This window comes from Maylandia zebra, linkage group LG6 (genome assembly GCF_041146795.1).
Source record: "Maylandia zebra isolate NMK-2024a linkage group LG6, Mzebra_GT3a, whole genome shotgun sequence".
Lineage (NCBI taxonomy): Eukaryota > Metazoa > Chordata > Actinopteri > Cichliformes > Cichlidae > Maylandia > Maylandia zebra.
The window spans coordinates 30,488,469-30,503,122 of record NC_135172.1 but is presented as its reverse complement, the minus strand read 5'-3'; the positions used below and the strand labels follow the sequence as shown (position 1 = coordinate 30,503,122).

At 43.6% G+C, this 14,654-nt stretch overlaps 2 protein-coding genes across 3 annotated transcripts in view; one reads left to right on the top strand and one right to left on the bottom strand.

Annotated features, from left to right (window-relative positions):
- The first annotated feature begins 219 nt into the window (after positions 1 to 219).
- Positions 220 to 6,008, top strand: lg6h19orf67 (linkage group 6 C19orf67 homolog). The gene is made up of 8 exons (XM_004539251.4): positions 220 to 245; positions 563 to 667; positions 2,237 to 2,414; positions 2,486 to 2,630; positions 3,144 to 3,244; positions 4,426 to 4,599; positions 4,704 to 4,844; positions 4,921 to 6,008. Exons 2-8 carry the CDS (start codon positions 571 to 573, stop codon positions 5,042 to 5,044), a joined length of 960 nt encoding a protein of 319 aa, XP_004539308.3. The 5' UTR covers positions 220 to 245; positions 563 to 570; the 3' UTR covers positions 5,045 to 6,008.
- Positions 5,980 to 14,654, bottom strand: part of prr36a (proline rich 36a) — a 30,237-nt gene continuing 21,562 nt past the window's right edge. For both annotated transcript variants that reach the window (XM_004539255.5, XM_004539254.5), the window contains exons 5-6: positions 11,771 to 14,395; positions 5,980 to 9,893 (exon numbers count right to left, since the gene is read on the bottom strand). In XM_004539255.5, the coding sequence (XP_004539312.2) occupies positions 8,917 to 9,893; positions 11,771 to 14,395 (3,602 nt within the window). In that variant the 3' untranslated portion in view covers positions 5,980 to 8,916. The remainder of the gene's footprint in view (positions 9,894 to 11,770; positions 14,396 to 14,654) is intronic.

The window sequence follows — 14,654 nt, the reverse complement described above, 5'->3', positions numbered from 1 at the left end:
AAATTTCAATTTATTAGGTGGAAATTTTGACTCAGAGACCCATTTATGTGGTTTTGTTCTGTTGCTTTTCAGTGTCAAATAAAAAATTAAATTAAAAAATAAAGAAAAATAAAGAAAACGCACAATTGCAGGCAGTGTAAAATCGTGAAGCTTATAACTTTACGTGATTTATTTTTTTTATTTACTTTTTTGTTGCTAGGCAGGGACCTTTGACCTTGGACAAGAGGCTGACGTGCAAAAGAAGGGTAACGGCTAACAGCTAAGCTAGCGAAGTTGTTAATGGTAAACGCCGGCTCCCAGTAAACGTGCTAGTGAGCTGGGGCGATCCCAGCATAACATTTAACAATCATTTTCGTTAATTCTAATAAAAACAGTATTTTGCTGCCAAATTTCACTTTCTTTTCGTGTTTGCGTCTCATAGCTAGCTAGATCGCTGTGTTATCGTGAATTAGCAGGACGTTAGTAAAGAGTTCACTCGTGATGCCTGTGGCAATGCCAGAAATGCTTCTCTAATGTAGTTTGATTTTCAGCAGCTGTTCAGTTAACGTCCACTTGCCTGCAGCGGGAAGCATGTCGGTCACTGAAGTGTCAGCATCAGGGCAACACCTGGATCTGGATCTACAGGATTCAGACGGCAAGGACCGTCTGCAAATCGGCACATATACAGGTCAGAGGGTAGAAGACACTGTAGTACATGTCAGTGCAAAAGAAAATTGGCTGTTAGGAGGAGGATGAAGAGTGGGCAGGTGGCTGGTCCGGATCACATACCTGTGGAGGTATGAAGATGTTTAAAAGAGAGGGCACCGTTTAACACCGTTTTGGAGAGTTAGAGGAAGAAACGGGGAAGAAGTGGTACTTATTTTCAAGAACAAAAGTGTAAGAGCTGTAGTAACAACAGAGGGATAAAGCCGATGAGACATACTATGAAGCTGTGGGAAAGAATCGTTTAAGCTAGTTTAAGGAGAGAGGTGGCAATCGCTGATCGCCAGTATGGTTTAATGATGACAAAGAGCACTACTAAGAATTTGCTGTCGGTGCCTTGATAGAGGATTACAAGGCTGGCCAGCAGGACATGTATGAATACAGGTGTGTGGTAGGAATAACAGATGGATTAATGAGGAGGAGGTGGAGGTATGCTCTGGAGAGAAGAGGAATGAAAGTCAATAGAAGCGAGACAGAATACATGAGTCTGAGGTGTAACAGTGAAGATACAAGAAGGACAGTAAGTAAAGGTAGCTGAATTGAAATATCTGGGTTCAACCATCCAATTTAATGGATAGTGCACAAGAAAGGTGAAGCAGACAGTGATTGGAGGGTGGAGTGGGTCGAGATGACTGTTTGGAGAAGCAGAAAGAGTGATAAAGTTGCATTATGGTAGTGAGACCTGCTATGATGTATGGTTTGGAGACGCCAGCATTAGCAAAATGACAGGAGGCAGAGTGAGCAGGAGAGATTAGAAATGAGTGCATTAGCTCAGTTTGAGTAGTTTGGACATAAAGTTAGAGTCAGCTGATCGATACATGAATTTGTAGGAACATCACGGTTACACATTTGTTTTAGTGTAATCGCACCACAAAAGTGATGTAGAGACTGGAACACAGGAGGCTGTATAAAGAGGTGTTTTACCATCATCTGTTTTCTATTATGTTTTAATTTATGTGGGTATAGCACATGTGCACCATTCATTTTATGGTTTAGTAAAATTCTTTTAAATGTTTAGTAATAAATATAAAGTGAAAAATGGTTTTGATCACAGGCGTGCATGGTTTTTCTCCTAAAAAAAATAAAAAGTAGAAAATGAATAAATAATGAATCGGAAAAAACATAATACTAATTCAAGAAAAGAAAACCAATTTTAAAAAACAACATAAAATGTAAATAAACATCTAACAACCCTTTTAATTTACTGTTACTTTTATAATTTTTCTTTCATAAATTCATAAACATTTGAAGAAACAAACCAATCAAAATGAAATCGTTCCAGTCTGATCCAAAACCCTGTAAATTGATGTGGTTTAAACCTACAGGAGAACATCAGCCTCTCCATCATGTAGTAAACAGTATGGAGACGTTTTTGGTAATGGCTTTCTTTGCAGTCAGCATTACTCTAAAAATATCTCTGTCTCCAAAGTTTCTAATTCTTGTATTTCTTTTTCAGAAAATATTAAACCTTAATGAAAGAACACTGTGAAGCGATCATCATCATGCTGTTCTCTGTGTTTATGCACATGATTAGGTGTTTCAGAGGCGGAGAAGCAACTATCGTTTTTAGCTGACGTTGCTGTGGCGCCATCCTGTGGTAAATATGGGTGCTGCAGCTGCCCAGACTTGAGCCAGGTTGAGAAAAGCATCTGGCTGCAGCTCCAGTTCTTCTTGAGCAAAACAGATTGCGTACTTGACTGCCTCATCCAGGGGTAGGTTCCTGCTTTGTTGCACTCATTTTGGTCATTTCTCTGTATCATGAAGGTTTTTTGTGTCCTGGCAGGCAGAAGTGTGTAAGCAGGGACACTGTAGTTACTGCTGTGCAGAATTTCCTGTACACCTGTCAGCCTTTCTTTAACCACCTGGAACACCTAACCAGAAGCATCGTGTCCCAAAGCAACCCTCTGCCAGCTGAGAGTTGCACAAGGGTAAATTTTCACAGTTTTATAGCATTTTTTTCCTCATGCATATGAAAAGTTTGGAAAGTTACCATGCTCAGATTGCAAGCTAAAAGGAATTTCAAACACCATAAACATTGCTGAAGTTGTAGGGTTTTTTTTTTTAACCCCCCCACCTCTTGATGATAAACACCTGCATTTAGAAAAAACATTTGTTTACTTGTTAATTAAATTGATTTGAAAATCTCAAATAAAGGAAATCATGTAGGCAACAAACACTTTTCGCACCACTGTAGTTGACTTTGATTGGAAGCAACAGGTTCATCTGTTGAGTAGTTAAATTATGTATTTGACAGAAAGCTTATTGCACTTCATATAAGAAATGAATCCTATGTTGTTGTGGTCAGTCGCTTCAGAACAGTGTGTGCATCAGCTGTTGGAACAAACTGCCCGAGCGGAAGGTGTATCGGTGCCGTGTGTGTCTACAACTTGAAAATTTTGTGGTTTATATTTACTCTAAACTGTGTGTATGTGTGTGTGCAGCTGCTGGACTTCTCACAGCAGCTGTGTGACAAGTTGGAGCAGATGCTGCTGAGGTGTTCCAGCTACAATCTTCTCAGTTTGGATGAGAAGGAGCCCCAAAGGTGCACGCTTATGCAAACGAATACTTGCTTTTGTTTACGGTGTGTTTGTACTATGAAGCAGAATTTAGTCTTATCGAGCTACAGTTGTGGGTGGAAGTTTGCATCCACTCATTATGGGAATGAATGTCATGCTTTTAAAATTTTGAACCGTTCTTTTTCAAGAATTGGGTGCACAAGTTTGAATTTATTTTGGATTTTCTCTAAAGTCAAAAAATATAAATTAACTCACTCAAGCCCTGTAATAAGTGGAGATGGAGATTCTATAATGAACTCTAACTTGACAAGGCCAAGCCTGACTAATACACATTAACCTTGTGTTAGTGATCATGATTGACTAAAACTGGTAGTTTCTCTTTGCTGCATAAAAACGATTTGTTGGACAGCACACATTGGATTTAGAACAATGAGAAAGTCCGAGGAACTCTGAAGATCTAAGGAGGAGAATTGTAGATTTATAGAAGTCAGGAAGGTCTTCTTTTGGAGCCATTTCTAACTGCAGACCCAAACGGTCACCCACAGATGGGATCGGTTAGGATGCTCAGGAACCATCCAGGAGCCAGCAAAGCTCAAGCCTGCCATGAAACTGCTGGAGCCAATATCCAGCCAGAATTATTCCATGAGCATATTAGCGGGAATGTATGTATTCTTTGACTCTGTATGGATTAGAGTCAATCCAAAATAAATTCAAACTTGTGCACCCAATTGTTACTGAAGATGTATACGGTGCAATTATTCCACCCTGGAAAAAGAACAGTTCGATTCTATAATAAAAAAAGACAAAATTTACCATGACATTCATGCCACTGATGTATTTATTTAAACTTTTGAAACTGTTACGTCATTACAAGTTATCAATGTGACTAACTTATGATTCTCCAAATCCTCATCCTCCTGTTGTTTCTGCTCATGTCCACATTTTATATCTAGTACTGTTTAGCTGTCACACATAAACCTGTAATAATTTTAAACCTCATGTGGTCACATTTCTTCCCTGTCCTACAGATTACTTCACATTTTCTTTGCACCTGCGTGCAGAACCTACTGTTGAGAATCAGCATTTTGTGATTCTTTTTTTTTAATACTCCCATCATTTTCGTCTTCTCTGCACAACCCCAACACTGTGACTGTTGCTATAAACCTTTCACTCTGAACATCAACGTCTTTTGCGTTTTTGTTCCCAGCGTGTCTCAGTTCTGCATCGGCCAGAGTCAGCTCGGCCACCTGAGGCTGACCATTTTCCGTTACTGTGTACCCACGCCGTACCTCTCCCAGGTCAACACGGGGCTGTACAAACGCATGCGCTGGAACGTGGAGAAACTCCACAACGATGAAGAGAAAGAGGCAGAAACTGATTAGTGAGTCTGGATGTTGAAGCATCTCCATGTTCCGTTTCCTATTTCTTGCTCACTTTAAGTCATTAAAACTTCTCACCTTTCATGTGTCATTCCTGGGTTTCAAGCTACTTCCTGTGCTGTGAGGATTTCAGGCCACACAGAGAGGCTGATGATAGCTGCAGTCATGATGATCTGAAGGGGATCTGGTCCATTGGTCGCTGGGTGCAGGTGGACCCGGATCCCAACTCAGATGATATAAATGACTGGTAGGCTGCTATTTATGAAAACTCTGAGCTGTGTCCCCGATTAGGATTTTCTGACTCATCTGTGTTCATGTCTCAGGATCTTGTGTGAGGTCCCTCTGGCCAACTACCACAGACTCTTGTTTCTGGGTGAGGACGAGCCGTCTAGCTGCAAGGCTACAGACTCCCTGATGAAGCTGCTTTTGACTCTGGAGACAGATTAGCAACGAGCATCGTTTTGGTGCCTTATACAAGACCTAAGAAACTGTTCAAGGTTTAAAGTACGTTGAATGCAGCGTGTTGCCGATTCATCTGCATCCAGCTGATGCGAGACGTTTGAACATCTAGTTTCAGTTTGGACGTCAGAGCAAGAATTAAGTATTTGTGTGTTTCCGTGTTGTTTGCGATACGTGACCACTTCACTGGTTGGTCACAGCGACTGCATTCAGGCATGCTACTTTTACGTTCACCGCTTCATTCAGACACTCCTGCAGCAGTGATTGAGAGACGGGCTGAGAGTGGACATGCTTTAACGTTACTGCAAACAATAAAGAGGCTGTTCTCTGCTCATCTGATTAACCCATATCGACATCTAGAGTCTTGTACTACTGTGACTCAGCATAAACAAATCCTACTACATTTACTTCAGTCATATTAGCATCACAGCTGTTGATGGCAATTGACCAGGAGGCACCTTTAGACCTGAAGCTGAGCTGTTCAGATGACATCTGGAAACCAATCCTTAACCTTAAAAATAAAAGGACAGCGTCTTAAACACATCTGTGGGAACTCTGGGAAAGCGGTGCATGTCTGAAGGGGCTGTAAATAGGTCGTGTCTCTATTAGTGCACATGCCATCATATTTTAAAGTAGACAAAGCCTGTTGCGCACGAACCCTAGAATGTCCAGCTGTTAGAAGGTTCAGTGTCTTTTAGTTTGCATCTGGACATCAGAAGAGAAACTGTTCTACTTTTGTTAGTTGTAAAAACACAGAGGCGCCTGAAAACCTGAGGAGGTGAAGTTGTTCAATACTGTGAAGTTTGCATGTATGGTTTTTAGGTTGTAAAAGATTTCTGCAGAGTTCATGTCTGATGTTTTCAACATTCCCACAGTTGTACAATTTGTAATCGCTCATGTTGAGAAAAGGCAAAGTGTTATTAAAAAAAAACCCCATTTTATTTACATGAAACATTGCATTGTAATAATTACACACAATCACAGATTTGCCTACAGAAATGAACAAAGACATTACACTTCAGAACAAGCTGCCACGGTCTGGGCCTTGAGCGAGACGGCCCGATTCGGTTCATTTCACCCGGTTCACGAAGACATTAAAGGAGCACACACAGGCTTCCTTTTCAATAAATTACAAAGCAAATGAGAGCCCGACGGACTCTGAGCCCAAGTAAATAACGAAATGTGTTCAGTTTGACCTTGTAACCATTCAGCTCATTAGTTCTGTTGGTTGAACATGAAGAAAGGCAATTTACTTAGAATAAAATCTACCATTTACACTCAACATCTTTCATTCTCTATTCAATAAAAATCTAAATATAACTCTTAAAACTGCTACTATAACTCTAAAACTCTGAAGTACAAAAGTAAAGTGGAGTATCCCTTCATTACAGTGATCAGTCTTTAATGATATACCCGCAAATACTTGAAAACACACCAAGGACATAAAAAATACTGAGCGCCACGTGTTCCCCGCCTGGAGCTGCAGGAATGCAAACTTTAGAATACGCTCGAACATGTGGCGGACTCTCTGCTGGAGCCAATCGTGGGAAAGGGCAAAAGTACCGAACATCGAGTCTCAGTCTGCGGTTTAATATTCGGGTCCCTGCTTTGAATTCCATTATCAAACACAATTCGGTCTTTATGCCACTGATCCACAGCGGAAAGGCCAAGGCAGCGAGCCAAGAACTGACTCAACAGGATGTGGATGGAGGGGAGGGGCGACGAGTGCCAGATTTATGAGCCCTCCATTTAGATTCACAACTAGAAGCAGAATTAAACACAAACGGACATCAACATATGGCACTTTTAAACATCTCCTCGCACCTCACAGCAGTGTCGGTTAAACCCAGAGCTCAGTGGTTGCGTTGAATCTGCATCTGACAGCTGGCCTTAAAGCATGCAGTCTGTCACTGAAGCAACGCAAGTATGAGAACCTAAGGAAGACTTTAAATATAACGTTGGGCTACAGATCCTGCAAAAGCATTTAAACACTAACCAGTTCTGTCCATTCTAAACAATGATAATAATGATAAGAACACAAGCTTACTAAAACCTGATTCCAGTGTTTCAAAGGGGTTGCACAGACCACAGGTTGTACTGACCTTTGGTGAGGAAATGCGATCTGAGCAGCTCAGACTGACATCATTTCCTTCATCTTGTCCTAATCTAACGATTTCTTTTACCTCAATCTGGAATAACTTACATTAAAATAGGACAACAGGGACGTCTAGGCCTCAAGAATAACTAGATTTGAACGGGTAAAAATTTAAAACACTATAAGGAATTGAATTAAGTGCAATCTGAGTGTGTTCCCACTTTTACCTAAAGTGATGATGATGCATGTAAACAAACAAATTAACAGGTATGGCTTTGATTTAAAAAACAAAAAAAACAAAACAAAAACAAACACCCACACAACAAAAAAAAAAAAAAAAAAAAAAAAAAAAAAAAAAATATCGCAGGTTCAAGTGAGGAACAGTTTGCCTTACTGGGATCAGCAGTTGCTGTTTGGCACTGTGTGCGCGTGAGTACAGAGATTCAGCAACAGTGTCCAGTTCCACCCTGTCAGTCAATAGATGTGGTGCATGATGGGAGTCTGTTAGTGATCGTATGGTTTCAGGTGTGTGATGTTCTAGTGTGTAAAGTTGGTGTTTAGAGTTGTGCGAGAGGTAAGTGAGGTGCTGAGTTTCAGCGTGCGGCGTCAGGTTGTGCTCATCTGCTTGAGTTTCATCGGCAGAGATGAAGCTCGGGTTCTTCGCCTGCAGAGTGAGAGGCTTTCAGCAGAGGCTCTCAGGCGGTGTCACAGCTCAGGTCCTGTTCTTCAGTCTTGCCTGGTTTTACATGCACGTTAAAGCAGACCTAAAAATCGGGTTTGAATATCAGTCAAGCCTGACTGATTTAGAATTTTAAGACTAATGTTTGGCAATTCAAAAATTTGACATTGGTTGATTTGTTTGTTTGTTTTCTTTAAAATTGTCCTTGCTGTCCTTTCAGCTCGGGCTCTAATCTGATCCCTTTTCTCATTCAGAATAGTAAAAATAAACGAGCATAGAAATACAACCAAACATACGGTAACTGACGCTATGGATACATTTCTCTTTATAGTGTTGGCAATGAACATTTTTCCTACTTGCAGAGAAGAATTTTAAATATTTACCTAAAGACGTTTCACCTTTTCAGTCCATTTAGTTTAATTTACCATCTTAAATACTGCCTGAGAGTCTTACTCATTAACTTTTTTGCATTAATTAACAGCAACGTGTTTGGAGAACCAGCCAATAATTCAACTGTAGCACCACCAAACATTGGTAACAGTTTTGTTTGTGCTTGTTTTCACAGTACAGGAAGAAAAACCATCATCTCTGAAATTAACTCGGGGCAGTGGTTCCATCTCTTAAAAATAACATTGGTCACTTTTTGCCACAGCTCTGAATTTTAGCTGCTTTCAAAGCCCCCAGTAAGTAGACATACTCAGTAGTTTGGAAGAAAAACAAGATTCAAAGAAAGTCTAAAAAAAATAAAGAGTGCGTGGAACAAAGTCATTCGCCACCCTGGTTGGGAACCACTGATCTACAGCACCACATGATCATGGGTCTGGGCAGAGTAATACAATTTGCCTTTGTGATCCCTTCGTGTACTCTGAAAATTGCAAGTGACTTAAGTGTGATCTCATTTATGTTCCTTATCAGATTATGTAATATTGATGATGCCCAGCCCAAAATGTTTACCTCAATCCATACGGCTCTTCTCCAGGAGTGAATATCGGGAGTTTATACAGTAGACTGTTCGTCACCCTGTGGTGTGTGCATAAACTGGCAGGACTTGTGTCACGTTCCCTGTATGAATGCGTGACTGGTCCTTCAGTGGTGAGTCTCCAGCTCTACCACCGTCCACTCCCCCTGTGGCGAACTGCCCGTGGCCTCGGGGGAGAAACTACTCACGGAGGTGACCGTGGCAGAGGGAGGAGCGAGTGAAGGCAGCAGACTGGGCCACATGCTGCTCTCCAGGGGGCTTAGTGTGCCTCCTGCACCTCCTGGCAACAACAGCAGCGAGGAGCAACTATCTCCATTCAGTAGCAGGGTCTGATTAATCAGCTGTTGGACTATGTCCACTTTCTTCCCCCAGTCCAGATCCAAGGGTGGAGGCCGCTCTGGAGACTGGGAAGGGGAGGAACTTTCTCCATCCTGGGAAGGATGGTGAACGTCCTTTTGCTTAGGTTCCTTGTGTTTAGTAGGTTTTAGCTCGTTTATTTCTTCCTCACCATCCACTTCCTCTTCATCACTGTTCTCCAGGGCTTCGTAGATGGTGCAGAGGGCAGAGGAGGGGGACAGCAACACCGTCTGACCTTTGTTAGACTGCTGTAGCTCCTGCTGCCATTGCATGATTTGCTGCCTTTGCTTCAGCTCCTCTTGTTGCTGCTGCAGCTGCAGCTCCAGGTCTCTCCTCTGTCTAAGCTCCTCCTCCTCTTTCTTGGCTGCCTCTGCTTGCTCCTTTATCCGCCTTGCCTCCTCTTTATTGCGCTTTATTTCTTCTTCAGCTTCCTCTTTCTTCCTTCTCTGCTCCTCTTCCTGCCTCCTCTTCCTCTCCTGCTCCGCCTCCTCAAGTGGTTTGCTCTGTTGTTCCCTACGTTGTTCCAGCTCCTGCAGCTGTCTCTGATGTTGCTCCAGCCTGCGGAGCTGAGGGCTCAGCGCCTGCTGCTCGAGGCTCCTGGGAGGGAGGTCGGCACAGGTCAACCTCGGTGGGGTAACGCCAGCGCTGTGAGGTTTGATAATGTCATAGTAGGCTCTGGTGTATGCTGCGTGATCGCGGCGGTGAGGGTGCGGTAGTGCAGTGAAGCCTGTGAGAGAGGAAGTGGGAAGGAAGATTCAAGTAGCATGACATACAACAGAAGGTAACAGGCAGCAGGACAGTGACAGCGGTGCAGTGTGAGTACAAGCAGAAAGGGTGTAGAGGGAAAGGGCAGCCTTTAAAGGCTTGTACTAGATAAAGAAATGATGAAAGCGCTGTAAAGCCAAGGCCGAACGTCTGCCGGTAGCCTACAGCACCAAAGTGACCAGCAGTTATCTGTAATTTTGCAAGTGACAGTGTGGCATTGTCAGAGGGGTTTAAATAATTAAAACAATAATGAGAAGGAAAAAAAAAAATCTCAACACACCAAAACAAAACAATAAAATTGTTTCCTAAGGTGAGGTGACTCAGGGCAGTGACTGGGCCGAGTGTGGGAAATTTGTGCAGAGAGCAAAAGGTTTGTTTCGTGTTTTTCTTTTTTGTAAATATGCAAAAAAAAGCAGCCAAACTTCCTGTATATGCAATCACTATCAAATACAGTGAGACATGAACAACCAAAGAAAAGCTTACTGCAAGCTCTTGACAGTCATCACCCGTGAACAGAGTTTATAGTTAGACAACCAGTGATGCATGCAAAAGCTCTCCATGCATTTTCAGACATCCAGCATCACAAGAGAAACCAAAAATCATAGCTTGGCTTTAGAAGAACTCAAATGGAAAAAGAAAAAAGGTAGATATTGTTCTAGAGCCAAGCTATCGAGCTGTCCCCAAACACACCAATCCAAAGTAATGAGATGAAATCAACCCAGTGTGCAACACTGACATGCATAAGCTCTGTTAACATTAACACAGTGCAGCGAGAATGCTTAAAAGGGTAGTAGAAAAGAGCTGAAATAGCAACACACCCTCAGTGAACTGGAGGGAAATTGCAGTAGTAGAAGAAGAATGAGCAGAGCTGGTTCCATCGATGCCCGACGATGAGGCTTCAAACTTCTTGGCTGCTTGAGATGTGTTCGAGGGTCTGATTTAGCGAATGATCAGTTCACTCATTCAGTTTGTGATATTTAGACCATTTGATGAGTCTCACTGCTTACCAAGTCCGATTTTCAAGATAAAAGTATAACTCAAGTATGTTTCTCTGCAAGTGTATGACAGTTATTAAAAGGAGATACGTTTAATAGCAGTAATGTGAGGACTTATTATAGATACAAATCCATATATCAATGAAAAGCATTTACACGCCGTTCCCAAATGCCCACTTAAAAATAAACTGTAGAGTAGGAGGATAAATCACAGTAAAAATCTAATCTTTATTTAAAGTTTTAAGGTTCATTACTCCAAAAAGATGGACGAACAAAAGAAAAAAAGGACAGGGTACAATTTAAAGTGCAAGAAGATTAAGCCTGTGTAATGTAGGAGAGCAAACTCAAACATGAACATACAATCAGAATCTCATGATTAGCCATTAGCTTCTTAGTTCAGTAAAATGCAACAGGATAAATACACATGGAAACATCATTCCACATTTCTTTTGTTATGTTTCCGTCGTTAAGAGCTGTAAACAGACAAGTCACATCCATGCCAGTTCAGGGCAGCCACAAAATTCTGTGTTGAACAGAAACCAAAACCCAGGCACGCTCACACATTACATGGAAATAGACATAGCTATTGCACATACAGGAATTGAAGCCATATGCTCTAAATGGAAATTTAATATCAGGTTGAAGTGCCATGGTTGTCCTGTTTTTGCTCTCCGTTTCTTTTTTCCTTTTTTTGGGAGTTTAACTTTGATTACATCCACACCCAAAGATTGCAGATCAAACAACAAGAAATCTAACTGATATTAAGGGGAGACTGGTCTACAGGGCCAAAAGGAGGACAGGGTCATGATTTGGGCTGTTAGGGAGATGATGAACTATACGTTACCTGCAAAAGAGTCCTCAGTTTTATCACACACAGCAGAATAGTATGGAGGCTGGGCATCATCCAGGTTTTCCTCTGGTTGCTGTAAACGGTGAGTGGATGGACGATCTGGCGCTTCATCTGACCCCGGCGCTTCCTCTCTGACATGTTGAGCCGACTCTCCTTCCTGCTTCCCACACTCTATATACTGCTGCTCTGCGAGACACGGCTGTGGGATCAAACAGGACTCCTTGGCTTCCTCGGGCAGCTCCTCCAAGGAGAAAATACCAGGGCTTTTGATACAGTTCTCCCCTGTGGACTGAGCGTTGGAGTTTGAAGTTGTGGTGATTGTGTCAAAGCCATAGGATGCCAGTGAAGTAGCCGAGGGTGGAGTGGTGTCTTCCCCTGCACGGCCCTCTGTCTCCGTCTCAGCCTCCTCTCCCTCTTCCACAGTGGACAGGCAGCGCTGGGCTGAAGGCTGGCTGTCAAAGGTTATGTTGGAGACTAGTGGCGTCTCCAAGGAATCATCCAGCTGAGCTTCTCCTTCCGTGTCACTGGCCTCATCTTCTGTTACTGAGGATGAGGACGGGTTGGAGGTTGGGGCAGTTGCAGGGCCTCCCAAAACTTCATCAGCAGGGAGGGTCTCTGGCTCAGTTTCTTCCTCATCTCCTCCCTCCAGATCAGGCTGTGGAGAAAGCACTGGGGTTTGTGAACTTTGTGGCTGGAGCTTTACGTCTCGGTTATAGTCCCCCAGTTCCTCAGGTGTGCTGGTCTCACTGCTAACGGTGCTTGACAGAGACATTCCAGGTGCAGAGAGGGGGGGTGGGTGCGCAGTCTGCATTGGAGCTGTATTGGTCTGATCAAAGTACATTTGGCCCTCTAGATTTTGTGGCTCCTCTTTGATAGACAAATGATGGGGAACTTCTAAGCTTTCATGAACAAAAGGGGCAGATCCCATTTCCAGCCAGGCATGAGCTGAGGTCTGCGTTGGGGTCTCAGAATCTGCTCGCAAAGGGTCTGCTAAAGGGCTTGCTGCAGCTGCTCCCACCAGCTCAGGATCAAGAACCCGCTGTTGCTGTTGCTGTTGATGTTGATGTTCTGCCCAGGGATCTGCAAAAGGGTTTAGCTGGTCCCACTGAGCAGCTGGTGCAGCAGGCAGCAGAGGCGGCGGAGGTGGTGGTTGGGCCACCCTGTTCAAGTTGTCCAGCCTTTCATCCTCAGCAAAGTCATCCTCATCTGCATTCCCGTAGCTTTCTAACCCACTTTCAGTCACCCCCTCACTCGCCATCTCCACATCATCGTCTTCCTCCTCTTCTACATCATTGTCATGCCTGGGTCTTGGCGGTTCATCTGCCCGCTCGGAGCCTACATCCATGTCAATCACCCGATCATTCTCGTCCTCATCGTCATCTTCGTCTTCATCAAAATCATTAACTGGTATGTCAGGAACCTTCTCAAAGTCAGGAGAACCTGCTGAGGCTCCTTCCATGTCAATGGCTCCTTTGAGACTACCATCTCCCAGATCATCAGTGCTTTCTGTGCCCTCCAGGACACCAGGGGCGCTCAGTTCAGATGCGCCCTGCTGACTGCCGCTCACCTCCTCAGAGTCCAGCTCAGAGAGCAAGGCACCACCGGCTCTCCAAGCAGACCCCCCAACTAGTCCAGCTGACCCAGGGCGGGACTCCTCTGTGGGCTGTGTGGTTCCACTCATTTCAGACACAGAAACCAGCTGGCTTCCCTCCCTCTCCTCTTCATCTTCTTCCTCATTTAGATTGGCCGGAGGGACTATCTGAGGGACAGCATTTGCCGCTGCTGGAAGGACTGCAGATGCAGAGGAGGCCTGGTCTGTTAACAAGTCAACATTCGCTTCTGACAAGTCTGGAGTTGAGGCCTCGGGTGATAATGAAGGCATGACTGACGAAGGGGTTGGCTCCTGTGCTGTTGTTGTTAAGGGAGCACTGCCTTCAACTTCTTTTTTGAGCAGAGACTTCTCTGGTAAGGTTGTCTCAGAACACGGTGGAGGAGAGTGAGCCACTTCTTGGCTTTGAGGGGCCTCTTGAGGTGCCATCTCTGCAGTGGTCTCCTGAGGCAAAGCTGGGGCAGGCACCTCCTCTGGTGCAGCAAAGGATGACTCTTGTGGTAAGGCTGCTTTGGCTTCTGCTTGCGTTTCAGTTAGCACAGCTGCTGCTGCAGTACCAGCTGCAACTGCAGCTGCAGTGGCGGCTACTGCAGCTGCTGCGTTACTCTCTGACGCTTCAGCAGATGTGGTAGTGTTTGAAACGTCTTTCTTCTTGGTGGCAGAGAATGGTGGGACAGTCTGAGTGGGTTTGGGTCCACGTTTTGTTTTAGAGGGCATGTCGTTTGCCGCTTTGTTGGCTGGAGAGGAAGGTGCCGTTTGGCCAAAGGGTGGTCTGCTAGTGGCAAGTGATCGTTGAGAAGCGACGGGTTTCTTTGTGAGGGCATGTTTTGCAGGCTGTGTTGGTTTGAACTGTGATGCCTTTGAGTCCACTGGCTTTGTCGTGGATGATTTAGATGTAGTGCTCACCTTTACGGTGGCCACAGGTTTAAAGGGTTCGGGTTTTTTGGTAGTAGCAGCTGCAGCTGTTGTGGGTTTCTTGACTGGTGTAGTAAGTGGTGGTCGAGTGACATCTGGTGAGAAGATAAATAAAAATTAATAAAACATAAATTCATACACTCCTACTGGTTGATCATCATGCAGCTGATGTATGAGTAGTCAAATGCAGGTAGCTGACTATTTTAATTTGAGTACAAAGTGCTAAAGTAGAAACAAATACAAGGCATTTCTATTCCAAAGATTCACACAAACATTTTTTCACTAATATCTAAAAACATATGCTGAGACTTACTACAGATATTAAATCTGACCATTATATAGGTCTCCGATATA